The sequence below is a fragment of the Leptodactylus fuscus genome, chromosome 4 (genome assembly GCF_031893055.1).
Source record: "Leptodactylus fuscus isolate aLepFus1 chromosome 4, aLepFus1.hap2, whole genome shotgun sequence".
NCBI lineage: Eukaryota > Metazoa > Chordata > Amphibia > Anura > Leptodactylidae > Leptodactylus > Leptodactylus fuscus.
Genome location: NC_134268.1, coordinates 205,669,129 through 205,682,362, shown reverse-complemented (window position 1 = coordinate 205,682,362; position 13,234 = coordinate 205,669,129). Strand labels below are relative to the sequence as shown.

The window sequence follows — 13,234 nt, the reverse complement described above, 5'->3', positions numbered from 1 at the left end:
CCAGTATATCAGTGTCAGCCATATAGTAGTATACCATTGTCAGCCATATAGTAGTGCCAGTATACCAGTGTCAGCCATATAGTAGTACCAGTATACCAGTGTCAGCCATATAGTAGTGCCAGTATACCAGTGTCAGCCATATAGTAGTACTAGTATACAAGTGTCAGCCATATAGTAGTCACCAGTATACCAGTGTCAGCCATATAGTAGTCACCACTACACAAGTGCCAGTCAGTGCTAGAATCTGCAGTCCATCTAGTACCAGCTACACATCAGTTACTCCTCCATCAGCGACAGCCATAGACTAGTGACAGAGCAGCCCCAGTCTACTGGTCACCCCCAGGCAGCGATGGCTATGCACTAATGTCATTCATCCCTCCTCGGCTGCTAGCCATATATTAGTATCAGCGACATGCCCAGCGATGTCCTCCGCACACCAGTGTCAGTGCCAGGCACACACTGAGCTAGTCATACATTAGTTACCACTATTGATAGTTGTCCACCAGTACCTTTTACACCCCCGCTATACATCACAGCTGACCACAGGTTACAGATAATAGCTTGGTACATATGTGGCTACAGTATACAATTGTTTGGGACTGATTGGTAAATACTGGAGTTTGGTAACTTGTACCTAAAGCAGAGAACTGGTGTTGCTTATGAAGTCTGGTTTTTGTGGCTGCTTGTGCCCTGTGGTGTGGGTCTGCATGATCCGCAGGGGCAGACTTTTTGCTTACAAGACTCAGTATCTTACCTGAGACTAGAGTGTGCGGGTACCATTGATACATCTCACACAGGGCGTACACCCTGGCTCCTCATGGGCATAGAACATTGGTTGTTATGGCAAGAAGGATGAAGTGGTGATAGTGCCCAGGTCCAGAAAGAGTTATGTTTGCCATAAGCAGGTCCATATATATATATATATATATATATATATATATATATATATATATATATATACACACACACACATACATATATACAAACACATACATATATACAAACACATACATATATACACACACTGTTCACCTATAAACAACCTAGGCCATCAGCATCTGATCGATGGGGGCTGACACCTGGACTCCTCACCAATCAGCTGAGCTAACTGCAGGCTACTGTACTGTATTGCCCCTGTTCAGGTTATAGATGTAGAACTGCAGTAACCTAGCACCACTATACGGTGGACAGAACTGCGGTATCACAGCACCACTATACAGTGGACAGAGCTGCAGTACCCCAGCACCACTATACAGTGTACAGAGCTTCAGTCCCCAGCACCACCATACAGTGTACAGAGCTTCAGTACACCAGCACCAATATACAGTAAACACCTCTGGAGCTACTTCCATCAGCTGATCGGTGTGGGGTCCAGGTGTCAGAATAGAATGGAACTTGCCGCAGCTCAGTTATGATGAAGCGAACTCCTGAAGAGCTCGAGTATCCCGGTCACAATTTCCCAGCTTTATGTCATTTCCGTTTACTGTAGCGATGTGGCCATTTGCCAACTCCCAGCCTCATAACTTACAAAGATACAGTGAGCTTCATTCACACAGCCATATACAGTCCCTGAGATGAGGTCAGCACATGGGCTGTGTTTTACGGATGGAACAAGTTGCAATCTTACTTCCCTGATCCTTAGAGGTTGGCTTGTTTGTTTCACATGGTGCTCCCATAAAGGTGCACAAGAGCATCTGGTCTGGTATCTAAAGCAGGTCACATTGGGTAGAAGAGCTTGTGCAGGTCTTTTTTTAATGGACTTGTCCCCTATTGGGTTGAGCAGACAATGGCTACAAACAGTGAGGAGGACCCTGATGTCCGGCGGTGGTGGTCCGGTTATCTGGCTGACTTGGTGAATGGTTTCTGGCTCCTTCACGAGAGTCTGGTTCTGTTTTGTTGCCATGTGCCGCTCTTTTGCTGGTTCGTCTGTATAACGTAGGTCAGATAAGATCTGGGGTTGGACAGTTGTTCTTGTGGTTTAGTTGACAATCCTATAAGTAGAGGGATTCTTACATTCCCACATCTCCGCTTACCACCCCTCAATAGCTCTTAGCAGGAACTTCCCATTACTTGGCAGGGATTGTTCTGCTGGTTACTTGGCCCCTCCACCCCCGCTCCTTGAAGATAAACTTGGTCTCCTTAGTATATATCCATATGCTGCACAAGCCATAGGTATCTCCATAGTATACAGTGTATACTGCTATATAGATATTGGGTGTGAGCTAAAGTGGTAAGAAGACAACCCAAAAAAGTCAGATGATGGCTACAAATTTTTGGGTACATCGGTTTGTTACGTAGTTCTTCATCAGGACTGTCGAACTAAAGTGCCCCATACACATTGGCGTATTAATGTCTGAACCCCTTGTTTATGGGGTCCTCTCAAAGGATATAAGGATGAGGTAATGAAATTTGACTGCCTGATCCTTTTCTATTTTCGGGAGCTATGCTTCTGCTTAAGGGGACTCTCCCCCGCCCCCCCCCCCAACCCCTTCATTACACATACGGTGTCCAGCCGTGCCGAGCGCACATGCGGGCGTATGGTGGTATCGGATGAGATAGTTACAACTTTTTACGTGTATGGTTGCTTGTCCTCACACTTCCTTTGGAGGTTTTGTCGCAGGTTAGACAGGAAAAAAAGCAAAAAAAATTTGGGTTAATTTTTCCCAGCACAACAGGACGCCATGACAGAAGTACTTGTGTATCATATTTGTTCCTGTTAAATCTGGATGATAGTTGGGGGTCTTTGGTGAGACCGATGTGAAAAGCAGATCCATAGTGATGTATTGTCCAGGCTGAGGTCACGTCCATGGAGTTAAAGGGGTTGTCCGGGATAAACTCAAATTCTTCCCCTAAACTAAACCCCCTTCCCCCGCTTAACTGCTAATTTACCTGTTTTTTTAAAAATTGTATAATTACCTATATCCTTGGCGTGGATCACCTGTACTCCTACCCCCCCCCCCCCCAACCCCATCAATACTTACCAGCCTTCCTGTGACCCAGATGGTTCCTCCTCTTGAAGCACCTGCGCAGTCTGGAGGTGACTGCAAGACATGTGCAGTAGAGATGGCAATCCGTGGCAGCATGGAAGGTACACAGGAAGCTAACACCAAGTAAACTAATGCAGAAGATACCAGGAGCTCCCACAGAGACCTAGCAATCACTCAAAACACTGCTAAATATGTGTGCACTTGTAAGGGCTCGTTCACATCTGCGCCCGGTCTCCGTTCATACAGGTTTCTGTTTCCTGCACAAAACTGGACAGGAGATGGAAACCTGCGGCCATCTTTCAAACCCATTCATTTGAATGGGCTTGAAAAGTGACCGGCTGTGTGCGCCGGTGAGCGTTTTATGCGCTCTGCGGTGAAAGTTTTTTTTTTTAAACCGGACACAGAGTTCGACATGCAGTACTCTGTGTCCGGTTTAAAAAAAAACAAAAGACGGAAACCTGAAACGGAGCCCCTTCCCTGTCCTGATGACGTCATATTCACAATGTACAGCAGCAGGGCAGTCCCATTTAAAGGGATTGTCCAGTTTCATCAAATAAACTTGAATAATGAAGAGTTGTACAGTTTTCCAATGTGCTTTTTATATCAATTCCTCAGGGTTACCTAGATCTCTGCTTGCTGTTATTCATTCTGCTTACTACCAATGGATAAAAACCAGTCCATGGTCATGCGATGTACAGTCCATGGTCATGTGATGTACAGTCCATGGTCATGTGATTGTGGGCACACAGGTGCACAACTCGTTACCAGGCAGATGTCTGATTACTGTGCTGTGACTGTAAGGAGCCGTGCATCTGTGTGTCCATCACATGACTAGGGACTGTCCATCACATGACTAGGGACTGTCCATCACATGACTAGGGACTGTCCATCACATGACTAGGGACTGTCCATCACATGACTAGGGACTGTCCATCACATGACTAGGGACTGTCCATCACACGACTAGGCACTGTACATCACACGACTAGGCACTGTCCATCACACGGCTAGGGACTGTCCATCACACGGCTAGGGACTGTCCATCACACGGCTAGGGACTGTCCATCACACGGCTAGGGACTGTCCATCACACGGCTAGGGACTGTCCATCACACGGCTAGGGACTGTCCATCACACGGCTAGGGACTGTCCATCACACGGCTAGGGACTGTCCATCACACGGCTAGGGACTGTCCATCACACGGCTAGGGACTGTCCATCACACGGCTAGGGACTGTCCATCACACGGCTAGGGACTGTCCATCACATGGCTAGGGACTGTCCATCACATGGCTAGGGACTGTCCATCACATGGCTAGGGACTGTCCATCACATGGCTAGGGACTGTACATCACATGACTAGAGACTGTACATCACATGACCATGGACTGATTTTTATCCACTAGAAGTAAACAATGAATGACAGCAAGCAGAGATCTAGAAAACCCGTGAGGAATGGGTGTTATAGATAAGACATAACAATTAGAGATGAGTGAGTAGTATTAGAAACGGCAATTTCGAATAGCACACACCCATAGCCATGAATGGAGCCGGCCGGCACGCAGACGGGGCCGGCGTCCTGCCGCTTAACCCCCTGTGTGCCAGCTGCGTCCATTCATTCCTATGGGTGCAAGCTATTCGAAACTGCCGTTTCGAATACTACTCGCTCATCTCTAATAACAATCTGTGTTCTCTATAACATGCACAATGTAGTAAATGTCCCTGACTTAGATAGCAATGGTCGTCAGTCCCGCTGCCTAGTCCTGTGTTCTGTATATACAGAATATCATCATCTTGACCCCCAAATTCACATGCGGACACACAAAGGGGTTCTGCTGTCCATCCAATTCACACCAGACCATCAGCAGATCCAGCCTGTAAATGATGGGATCCGTCAGCGTCCATGTAATATGCATAGGCAGCGTATCTTTCCATTCAAGTCAATCTCCCTAAAAAAAAATCCCCCGTGCCTCATGAATTGTGCATGACTTTGTCCACATTGCCACAGCTGATTCCCCCAGTTCGCGGTGTCATTGCCTGTGATATTGGGTCCTAGAAGTCGGCTTGCCTGCCTTGCGCTGGCCCTGATTTTCTGTCAGCGCTGTATGTAAATTGTCTGCTTTCCCCGGTGGAAGCTTAGAACTGGCAGACGGCAGGACGGGCGCTGCTGATGTACCGCGTGCATTACCATTCCCTGCAGACGTTGTCACCCTCTGGATTGTTAATAGTAAACTCTGCTGTGTAACCTCTGTCCCGTATACATATGTATGAATCGCATTATAATGGATGGAGCTCGCCTTTAAAGGCAAGGGCTATTGAATAAATGAGGCCCTGAGGAATGGCAGCGGCTTCTGTTTTATCTTCCTTGGCTTCTATTCATGATTGTTACTGTCACTTTTTTTTTGCTTTTTTGCTTGTCATTCCTGTAAAACAGGTGATTTGCCCCCCCCCCCCCCTGTACTACAGCAGGCTCCTCACTCTATGTATAGTAACAGTCTCTTAGCAAAACCCCGCAGCAGCCAGGGGTAGGTGAGCCGTCTTGTGTCTGTCTAGGCATTTATAGCAGATTGGCAGTGGATTTTTCCACCCCATAAGGCTAGGGTTGCAAGGCGACTTTGGCTACACCCAAGATTGTCGCAGTGTATGGGGTCGCAATGCGACTGCCTAGTGTACCACCGGTTGACCCTTTTGGGACTAGAAGTCATGGTCTTGGCACAGGAGGGGTGACAATGTGTCTCCATTTACTAACATTAGTGACCCAGCAGTGGTCCACATTTGCAGAAAGATCCATGGCACAAAGCTATGTCAGATGATGCAACACGGTGCCTCAGTGGTTAGCATTGCAGCCTTGCAGCACTGGAGTCCTGGGTTTGAATCCTGCCAGAAACAATAGAAAAAGAGTTTGTATGTTCTCCCCATGTTTGCATGGATTTCCTCCTATTCTACAATGACATATTGATAGGAGAAAAATGTACATTGTGATCCCTATATGGGGCTCACAATTTACGTAAAAAAAAATAAATAAATAAAAATCTGTTCCATTATAAACTACAGTCTCAATCCCCAATGAAGTCAATGGGACGTAGATTGACAACTGACCACCCCTGGGTTAACATACTGGCATATAGGTTGTCACTCAGGTTTTAGATACACCTATGCATCTGGCATGCTGTAGTCATGTGCGGGTCCGTGGAGAATGGAGTAGACCGTACATGGAGAGGATTTCTGTGCCGTATTTGTTTTCACGGACCGTATCATTAGGCTACACCGAGCCTCAAAAATGGTCAGGAATAAAACCTGCTTCATATTTTGGCAGCTGGTCCTACAGCCTCTATATGGATCCGTAAATCTATGGATGTGTGTATGGGGCCGTAAGAGGTCTGTATGCTACAAACATGTAATAACGGATTGTATATGGACCAAGACTGTGGTCGCGTGCATGGACATATGTATGCCTGACATACCTATAAGTGAAGGCTCTGCCATATGGCATTATATAGGCGTACACTGTGTTGTACTGTATATGTATGGATGCACTGGCCCACTTTATAGTGCTAAAAGGGTATATCAATGTATACCGGTCTTCCAGACAGTGTTACAATGGAAGATAACCCCTCTATAGATAACACCACTGACCTATCATTGCATCTTATCCCCTCCCTGCAAAGTCTATGCCTAGTCTAGAAAACTCTCCCATAGAGCTCAATGTCGGCTCCAGTCTATTGCTGTGCCGTAAAGCACATCACTAAATGCTGTTAACTGAGCACAGGAAAGGCTTAGGCATGATGGCCGCCCCCATTATCATGTATAGGACACAGAGTAACAAAAAAAAAAGTAGAATCAGAAAATAAAAAGTGATAGATTTCATTTAATTCATTAAGATTTAATTTAATTAAGATTTTAATAAATATGTAAATAAATTGGGGATACAGGCCCTTTATGGGGTTGTATTTGGAAGACATACTAGTCCAGATAGATGAATATTATAGCGCTCTCTGATGTATTACTCCTATACACTTGGCTTTGGAAGGATTCGGACAGGTTGGTTTATAGTCTGAGGACCATCTTGTTCTCCATGAGATAAGCGTCACCAGGTAGGGTAGGCAGCCACTGATGCGCCATCTCTGTTGAAATAAATATGCAAGATGCCCTGACCTGGACTTCTTATTGTCGTGGGCCCTGGCGTGGCTCCCTACTGTTTCGGGGTCTTCTGACAGACGTGATTGTGATTGGGCCTCAGTGGGTCACATGGTGTTGTGATGCTTAGACACCAGCGTAAAACAGCCGGACGAAGCGCGTGAGAGGAATCTTGCAACGTTCGCCATACTGTGAAAGGGGCCGACAGTCTGACAAGCATCGTGTCTATCTCTCTGTCGATGTGTATGGGAAGTGCAGCAGGCCGGCATTGTCAGGTGGGGCTCACTAGGTAGTCCCAAAAATGTGGCTCGGAGGACCCCTATATTCTGGACATCCATATGCCTTCATGTTGTTGATGGGACAGGGATGGGGAGTGCAGGGTGCCTTTACAAGACTGAGGCCGTATCCGCCTCAAAATCCTGACCAAAAACACAGCTCCCATTGAAATCAACGGGAGCCGGTCAGTTCTGTTTTCTGGGAGCCATTTTGTTCCGGCTCCCGGAAAAAGAAGCAACATGTTCATTCTTTCAGGCCGTTTCGCCTCGCGACATCCGCCAGAAGACACCCCCTCCTCCCGACTAGGCCCATTCATTTGGGCCTAATCCGGAGCGGAGTGCGCGACTGGATTCTGGTGCACTGTATCGGCATCCAGTCACAGCTACCCGTATTTTGGATCGGAACCTGAGGCGGCATTCCAGTCCAAATGCTGCCTCAGATTCTGTTCCAAAAAACCCCATGGAAACTTACCCAGTCTTCTAGTAATGCTCCTCCATGCTGTAAGTAAGCAGCTAGTCAGTAACTGCTCACATGGTGTTGGCGGTTCAGGGTCTGTAGTCTTGGAGTAAAATGGGACAGTTTTTGTACTTTCTCATGGTGGCTGCCAGTTAGTCAGTGTCATTATGGATAAGGTTTTGGGACACTTCTTTCAGCCTCAGGACACGGCTGTGTTCACATGTAGCAGTAGTGTGCACCTGATTTATCACAGATTGCTGCAGTTTAGCAATGGGGTTATCGTTTGGACAATTTTCAGACATGAAGCATTTTTAGTAAGAAGTAGAGGGCCCCATAATCCTCACCTCACTTGTAGGACCAGAGAGGGCAGGACTTGGGAGATTTGGGCTTTTCTCACGCTTGTGTTCTAGGGAGCAATAAAAGTGTTAAAGTGAAACAAGTGTTATAAAGTGACGGCAGTGTTCAGATCCTAGTCTGGTTTTTACAGCTGAGGGGTTTGTTGCATTTCGCTTATTCAGTAGTAGAAGTAAAAGCATCTGCCATTTTCAGGTCTTAGTTATGTAATGGATACACTTTGCAGACGCTCCTGCCGTTTGGTGTATGCAGCTCCTATGTAGACCTCACCAGTTAGTATTGTTTCAATAAACTTCTGCCACATCATGATATACATCGCTGAAACGAAGGGCCACAAGTGAGCTAGACACGGTGCCCCATCCAATCGGATCAGCTTCCATTGACAGACCGAAGTTATTTGGGGAACAGATTTAGGACTACACTGCGATTTTGGCCGTGACTTTCATTGCAGGACCAAAGGTTGCTGGGTTGCCCCATGACTCCTTTACTAACATTAGTGAATGGAGAGACGTTGCTGTGACCATTGCAGAAATGTCGAGCAGTGTTTGAATTGTAGAAGTCCCAGTCGCGGCGCTCTAGGGTTCACAGTGCGACGCCATACGCTAACATGACTAAAGCAGTGCCAAAGTGACCCGCGATCTTTGGTTACGTAGTGGGAGTCACAGGCTAAAACCTTAGTTTTCCTCCACCAATTAGGCTTTGACCTAGTTATCTGAGCATGGAAAATGCATAAATTGCGGCTGTGTTCCAAGCAAAGCTGATGGACCTGGACCCCTGACATGTCAGATATTTTGCTCCTAAGGGCTCGTTCACACGGGGCAAGAATCCTGGTGCTGAATCCTCCTCAATAGAGATCTATGCAGACCGCTAGCGCTCTTTTTTCCGCTAGCGATTTTTTTTGACGGAGTCTCTAAACAGGTTAGAGTATGTTTAGTGCTTTGATCCTGTGCGTTCCATCAGACATATACGTTAGGGGAGGGCCCCAGTGCAGAATCTATAATGGGGCCCCTACTTACCTGGTGCCACTTAGAATAGTGGTATATTTTATGGGACTTTAGCGGCTGCCTCGGAGTCCATGTCCCGGTAGTCACTGCTACTTTTGCACCTAGTTTAGTGGCTGTACTGAATCCTTTAGTGGCTGTACTGTATCTTTTAGGAGACAGTGTTGTATCTTTTTGTGGCCGTACTGTATCTTTTAATGGCCGTATTGTATCTTTTAGTGGCTGTACTTCATTGTTTAGTGGCCATATTGTATCTTTTAGTGGCTGTACTTCATTGTTTAGTGGTCGTATTGTATCTTTTAGTGGCCGTATTGTATCTTTTAGTGGCTGTACATCATTGTTTAGTGGCCATATTGTATCTTTTAGTGGCTGTACTTCATTGTTTAGTGTCTCTACTGTATCCTTTAGTGGCCGTATTGTATCGTTTAGTGTCTCTACTGTATCTTTTAGTGGCCGTATTGTATCGTTTAGTGTCACTACTGTATCTTTTAGTGGTCGTATTGTATCTTTTAGTGGCCGTATTGTATCGTTTAATGGATACCTTTTGTTCTTATGTACTGTAGGTTGTCTGAGGAGCCGGAGAAGGGTTAAAGGGATTCCTTTGCTGGCGGCTCTGAGCAGACGTCCCTCCCCCACTCGCATTACCTGACTGCACCAGTCAGAGATTAGACTGCCTTCTGGCACTGAGACAGCTGCTTTGTTTTGCTATGTGCTTGGCCTGGTGTGAGTTGAATGTAGGAAGAGGAATGACAGGGAGGTGCGAGGTCTCCGGACTCCTCCTTTCCCTACACACAGCTGCACTGTATTTGTCCTTTATAGTGGGGGAAGCTCTGCCTATAGCTGCCGGGGTTGCTACTCAGCTTCTCTAGCCCTGTACATTGACTAGGAAGGATTTCCCCCATTTGTATAGATCTGATAGATCCTGCCTTACCTTTACTTGAAAGTGCGGTGTTACCTCTGTGGAGTGCCCCTGGGCATTAGGGAGGTGGATGTGGGCACTGCATGAAAGGGGCAGTAAGTCTGCGCAGGCTTGCCGGTAGGTCGTGTTCACATGCTGAATACTGTAGCTCACTGCAGGTGTCTAAGTGTAATCGATCCACTAACTTTGTGCGTTCTTCCACAGCTTGTTACGGCATAGTGCAAGTGCCGACCGGGCCATGGTTCTGTAGAAAATGCGAATCCCAGGAGAGAGCGGCCAGAGTGGTGAGTCCACCTATGTGATAGTTTTTGGGCACATGGTCGTGTATGTTTCCACATGTCTAGTAAGGGGATCAGTAATGTGTTTGTCTTTGAGTGCGAGCTGAACACATGAACACGGATATATCTGTGTCTTTAGCTTGGCTACACCGTGAAGGTTTTCTAGGATTCCTGACTATTTCTCTCGGCAGAAACCTTCTAATTTACCACCCACTGAGTATAGACGTATGTGTTTACATATGAAAGACCGTGCCGCTGACTCAACTGATGGGTTAAAGGGGTTGTCCAACAGGTTGGCTCTGAACGAGTTAAAACATGAAAGAAGGAAATATCTAAACCCGCCCCTTCCCCACCTGATCTTGTTTCGACTCTTACCTGTCCCCGCTGGGTAGAGCTTACAATGTATGGGTTCTAGGGACCACATTCTCTGTCCATGTGACCTCTTGTTAGTAATAGGTACCATCCCCAGAGTCCACGTCCGAACAGGCGGGTTAGGCCTAATGCACATGACCAAGTGTGCAGGCTGGGGCTCTGACCATAGAGCAGATTCTATCCTGAACAGATCAGAAGCCGCCATAGAAGTGCACGGATCTCAGTGTATTTGCTGCAAAATACACTTGGCCGCGTACATGCGGTGTTAGGGATACATTTAAGAAAGGCTTGTTTACTTACTGTAACTTGGACCATGCTGCAACATGAAATACCAAGGTGGAGGGTGTGTTAGATGTGACAGGCTGGGTGGTGGAACCTGCTAGACCACACGGCTAACACACCCAAAACTAAGGCAGCGCCGCCCCCCTGAATCCATGCCAAGTGGGAACCTCCTAGGCACCCATACATTCTGTGAGAACCCTCCCTGCTGGCCATTACTTCCTGTTCTTGTTTGACACACAGGATATACCAACCGTGTCCATCACTGGCCGTGGTAGGTCATTACTGTGGCCAGTGGTGGCCTGAGCTGGGAATTTCATCTGTGTTTACATGGGGACAGGAAATAGAGACCATTTGGGACAAGAGTGCAACAGGGGACAAATGAAGTCAATGCTGCTTCTTCTATGATCACATGGTAAACAAAAAAATAAAAGATCCCTGTGAGACATTCCCTTTAGACCCCAAACACACAGAGGAATCTGGATCTCCCAGCAGCTCTACTGTTATATACTACTAGCATCTGCCCGTGACTTCGTCCGCGTGTTGTTGTTGGCGAACACCTGCGTATATGTATGCAGTTGCTGTTGGCGATGGCCCGCCTGCGCCCGCATCTCGGCTTTGCTACATCTCTGCATATGTGCAGTATACCCAGGTGTATGGACATCTCTGCATATGGGGGACATACTTTGCTATGCTAGAGCGCTGCCTAAGCTCTGCTGCATCTGTCAATTTGCCTTACAGGTGTTTTTGTATGGCAGTGTCTGAGCAGCCTCTGTGGTGGAAAAGGCCAAACGGATGCTCCTAAAATTTTGCCCCACGGCAAAAATTCATTGTTAGCCGTCGTGAAGTCCGGTCATTTACCAGCATAATAAGTAGCCTATGTTTCATTCTAGGTTCCAATCTATGTATGTGCCAAATGTGAGCCAAATCCGTTCAGCCGTTTTTGCGTGATTAAGGAACAAACATCCAAACACGCAAACTTTCACATTATAATATTAGTAGGATAGGATAGGATATACAGTACTATATATGTATTGGACAGTGGCGCCACGGTGAGGCAGAGACTGTGAGCATCATTGATCACTATCATGCACGGAGTTCAAGGTGGGAAACCTGGCCGATGTACTGTGTTTTCCAATACAGATTCCTCTGTGTGTTTGGGGCAACATGGTGGCACAGTGGTTAGCACTGCAGCCTTGCAGCACTGGAGTCCTGGGTTCGAATCCCACCAGGAACAACATCTGCAATGAGTTTGCATGTTCTCCCCGTGTTTGTGTGGATTTTCTCCCATTCTACAAAGACATACTGATAAGAAAAAAAATGTACATTGTGACCCCTATATATCTTACCATCGTGCGGCCATTATCGGTCCATTTGATAACCACTTTTTTTTTATATTTATTTTGACAAAACACACCAATACCTGCTTCCGATATCTACATGGCCATAGATCATCGCTAAAAAGGAAGTAAACAACCCTTTTAATACCGTGTGTGTTCTGAAGAATCACAATCTGTGCTGCAGAGCTTCTTTAGTGCACCCCCCAGTCGTGTCAGCCTGCAAATTACATGATGTAACCAAAATCCTGACAGGACCAGCACAAGTTTTATAATCTGGAATAAAACAATAAAGGTTTCTATTGAATGACAGCAAGCATCAAGAATGAATACATGAAGTATATAGGGAAACTTTTTAATACCCCTGTAAAACTAATTCAGGATTTAGCAGCCTGTTGCCATCTTTAGCTCCTGTACAATAGATATAACAACAATGAATTGTGGTCGCCCTGAGACCCCGTACCGAGCGTTGAAGCGTCTCATCAGCGTCAGGTCGGTGCGGCCCAGTGAATATTAATGGTCTGTTTTTGCATTTCATGCTTGTTTGGAAATCTCATTTTGTAGTCATCCGTTTCTGTTTCCTGCTGAAATCTCAATTACATAATGCTACTTTATGGCCCAGCTTCAATTGTCTGGCCTCCAGCGGGGCTATGACGGTAGTAAAAACCTCTAACACTGCAGCCTCTTCCCAATATTCATGCAATATCCATGACTCCTTACTCCCTCCTCCTTATCTTTGTTTTTTTGTTATTTGTGACTCCTGATTTCACGTCCTCTTAACATGAATGTGTTTCTATCTTTGTGCATTTTAATGGAGGAGTGAAGAATTGTAGAATCG

General features: G+C 46.3%; 1 protein-coding gene across 5 annotated transcripts in view; it reads left to right on the top strand.

The window, feature by feature from the left end:
* The window catches only part of MLLT10 (MLLT10 histone lysine methyltransferase DOT1L cofactor), a 220,057-nt gene that overhangs the window by 87,397 nt on the left and 119,426 nt on the right, over nt 1–13,234 (top strand). For 4 of the 5 annotated variants that reach the window (XM_075271697.1, XM_075271694.1, XM_075271693.1 and 1 more), the window contains one exon: nt 10,335–10,414. In XM_075271697.1, coding sequence (XP_075127798.1) covers nt 10,335–10,414 — 80 coding nt within the window. Of the gene's footprint in view, nt 1–10,332; nt 10,415–13,234 lie in introns of those variants that run through there. The other variant, XM_075271696.1, reaches the window with a different exon arrangement.